Genomic DNA, 3,327 nt, shown 5'->3' with positions numbered 1-3,327 from the left:
AAAAATGTGGGAACAATGCATTTTGGGTAAGCATTTGGAGGTTCCATTTACCTTCACTCTCAACCCTGATGTTCTGCAATAGGATGTTCAGCACCACACAAAAAGTTTAGTCAAAATACAAAGGTTGGAGAAGATTTACTTTCAATTTGCTGGCATTCAATAAACTTTCATTTCGCCATTCACATAAATCTGCCATGATGGCACAAGAGATTCCCAGAAATACACCCGTGCATGTTCCAGTGTATTCTTTCTAGACCAACCAAAGAAAGCCATGAAGAGGAGAGACATGAACACTTCAAAGGCTTGTGTCAGTCCTTGAACTGCTCAATGAAAGTGTACATTGGGGTGTAAACCCCAGAATCAGTTAGCATATTCCGCTAGCCACCATTCCTTATAACTTTCCAAGAGAAACAATGTAACGGCAAACAGCATAAAATCTCCAAGGTGACATTTAAAATAAATACATACATGTTCATTACTTCAATTGCTCTCATCACAAAAACGCCTATACAGTCAGTTTGTTTCTATTAACTAAAATAGAACAGGGTTCGTACAGATCATCAACCATTAAGTTTAAGGCCTTTTCGTGGGCTTTTCAAGACCCAATCAACAATTAAGGAGCTGTAGATATACATATAACACATAAGTAGTTGAATGCACACAAGATTGGTCAAATGTGGGACCGACCATCAGGGGGAAATAACATTTAGCTACATTGCTGCACTGGGAAAGTTTTGCTTTGCGATGGAAATTACCACGCCCACTGTCAGTGGAAGGTAGTTTTATTACGTATGTGTCCTTTAAAAACATAACTTGACAAGTTTTGCTACATTTAGGGCCATTTTCTTGCAAATCACTGGTGATTAGGACCTTTTCAAGGCTGAAATGAACTTCGGACCTATGTAGGGTAAAATGTCCACATTTCAGGTGTTTTCAAAGACTATGCGCACCCTGTGGAAAGTATATTTTTATTGTTACTGAGCATGAATGCGTTGTGAAATGAGTCATTGCATTTTTATAAAAATTCTCAGAAATTTCTTAAGAATACTCTTAAGTCGCTAAGAAAATTCTCAGCTAAGAGTTACACTTAAAAGTGTAGTTATAATGACTCTGAGCGTAACTCTTAGCTAAGAGGAAAAGGAAACTCTGAGCGTAACTTTTAGAGCTGACATTGGTCGTAACCAGGGGATTCCCTGTGCTATATTTAGAATTTAAAGCACTCTTCCGGTTTGGAGGCGAAACTTTATACCACGTGACTGTCACATGATGTAAACAAGCAGACGTGAATCTGACATCTGTCAAAACTTCGCGCGATGGATTCATCACACATTGTTTCGATGAAACGCAAGCCAAATTGGACATCTGACCAGTCATTGCTGTTGGTCCGACTTGTTGATGAGCGGAAGTCAATCATCAAGGGCAAGTTTGGACCGGGAGTAACATCAAGAATGAAGAAGGAGGCATGGGGGGAGGTGGCAGCCAATATCAACGCTGCATTTCCTAACGTTGTTAGGTCAAGCGATGACTGCGAGAAAAGATGGTACAACATCCAGTCCAAGTCAAGGCAAGAAATATCTGCTTTCAAGAGACAGCTCAGTGGCACTGGTAAGTAATTACATTTCTAAGTCTTTTGATCACGGATATCTTGGAAAATAATAATATTATTCAATTTCAATTTTTTATGCACACTGCTCAAGCCTCAATTATTTGATGCAATACACAAATTCCTTGTACACGAAGTTAGAGTTGGATACAGATATATAGGAGATGTGAACTCACATGTGTAAACCTATATGAGAAAGAGCAATGTTGATAAAATATAGTTATGTTGATACATTGGCCAGTGTATGAACTGAAAAACATTGCTTGATACATATGTTGTATTTCTACTTGAGAGATGTGTTCTCATTTATACAAAATAATCTACATGGGTATATTCCTAGAAGATTAATAAAAATAAGGTGTGAAAATAAAAAAATAAAACATAGATCTATTAGTTTTAATGTATTTCAGTGTATCTTTTATCATAACTATCTTGTAAACTCAAACATGATAGATATTTAGCTACATAATTGAGTAATATGAACCATAAGACAGTAGACGTGAGCCACTAGTATAGAACCAGTGTTAAGAAGAATGTTCACATTTCACATGTTTTCTACACCTGACCAAAAGACAGACCAAAGCCAAATTAATAAGAGAAAAAACAACTTATTTCTTTATCCCCATTTATTGGGTCTTGGTTATTAAATGCTTCAAGAAGTATTTAAGCATTCAAAAGTTTGAAATGATTGCAGGAGGAGGACCTGGTCCCAGCAAGTTGAGTGCTGTTTCTGAAGCAGTATATGATGTTCTTGGCCAATCCAATGTCAGTATAAGTGGAATTGAGGGGAGCTTCGATTCAACCCTTTTGCAGGTCATGGACATATCAAACAGGTAAACATTTTTCTTTCATTCCAGCAAATCAGGTTACAAGCATGGTTGCATTCAAGGACAATGGTTACAAATGAGTAGTGTATAAGTAACAGTTCCTAGACACAGAGAAACAATCAATGACTTATTAACTATACAGACAGAGCATATAGACGGAAAGCTTATGCATATATAATCAAACCGAGATTTAGTGTTTTTGAAAAACCTGAAGTCAAGTGACATCTTTATAAATATCTGACAGAGGAAGCCATTTTTTTCAAACGCAGCCAATTTATTATTCCTGTGGGCAATGAATTTTTCTATAGAATATATCTGTTTGAAGATTTTTATCACTGTATCAACTGAAACAGTTGTCCTTTTAAGACTACTTAGAATATATGCCTTTTGCATAACAAGAGTAAATGGTTAATTAACTTAAATTTGGCTGGGAAAAGGTAAACAATCTTTCCTTTTGGTTGATAAGACATTAAGTTTTACATTCAAAAATTGATTTAAAATATTTCTTTTCAGAAGTCAGGAAGCTGCTGTCGTTGAAGCTGGGGCCCACTTGCCCCTGGATGTGCTAGCCTCACCCCAGCCCAGCTGTGCAGCAATCACCACTCCAGTTCTACCCTGCACAAGCAACGGACACCTCAGTGACTAAGAACTTTCAAGGAAAAAAAATTGTTACAGATTGACGTGCTTCAGCTCCAGAAAAAACTGTTAATGTTTAAATTGGAAAATATGAAGACAGATCAATTTAATATGTAAATGCATGAACCATGTCTGTACATGCTTACCAATATCATAATTGTTGTAATTTCTATAGGGTTAACATGGCTACTCTAGAGATATTGAAGGTGCTGTTTCAAAATCATTATTGTATTTATTTGCATGCATTTTCTAAATAAATGT

At 36.5% G+C, this 3,327-nt stretch overlaps 1 protein-coding gene across 1 annotated transcript; it reads left to right on the top strand.

Moving 5' to 3' along the window:
• Positions 1-1,021: 1,021 nt before the first annotated feature.
• Positions 1,022-2,999, top strand: LOC124289655. Its single transcript, XM_046726260.1, has 2 exons — positions 1,022-1,605; positions 2,944-2,999. The coding sequence occupies exons 1-2, from the start codon at positions 1,314-1,316 to the stop codon at positions 2,997-2,999; spliced, it is 348 nt and encodes a 115-aa protein (XP_046582216.1). The 5' UTR covers positions 1,022-1,313.
• The last annotated feature ends 328 nt before the right edge of the window (positions 3,000-3,327 follow it).

This window comes from Haliotis rubra, unplaced genomic scaffold, assembly GCF_003918875.1.
Source record: "Haliotis rubra isolate DU_JTF1 unplaced genomic scaffold, ASM391887v1 Scf446, whole genome shotgun sequence".
Lineage (NCBI taxonomy): Eukaryota > Metazoa > Mollusca > Gastropoda > Lepetellida > Haliotidae > Haliotis > Haliotis rubra.
The sequence above is the reverse complement of the archived record's forward strand: the minus strand, read 5'-3'. Positions and strand labels throughout refer to the sequence as shown.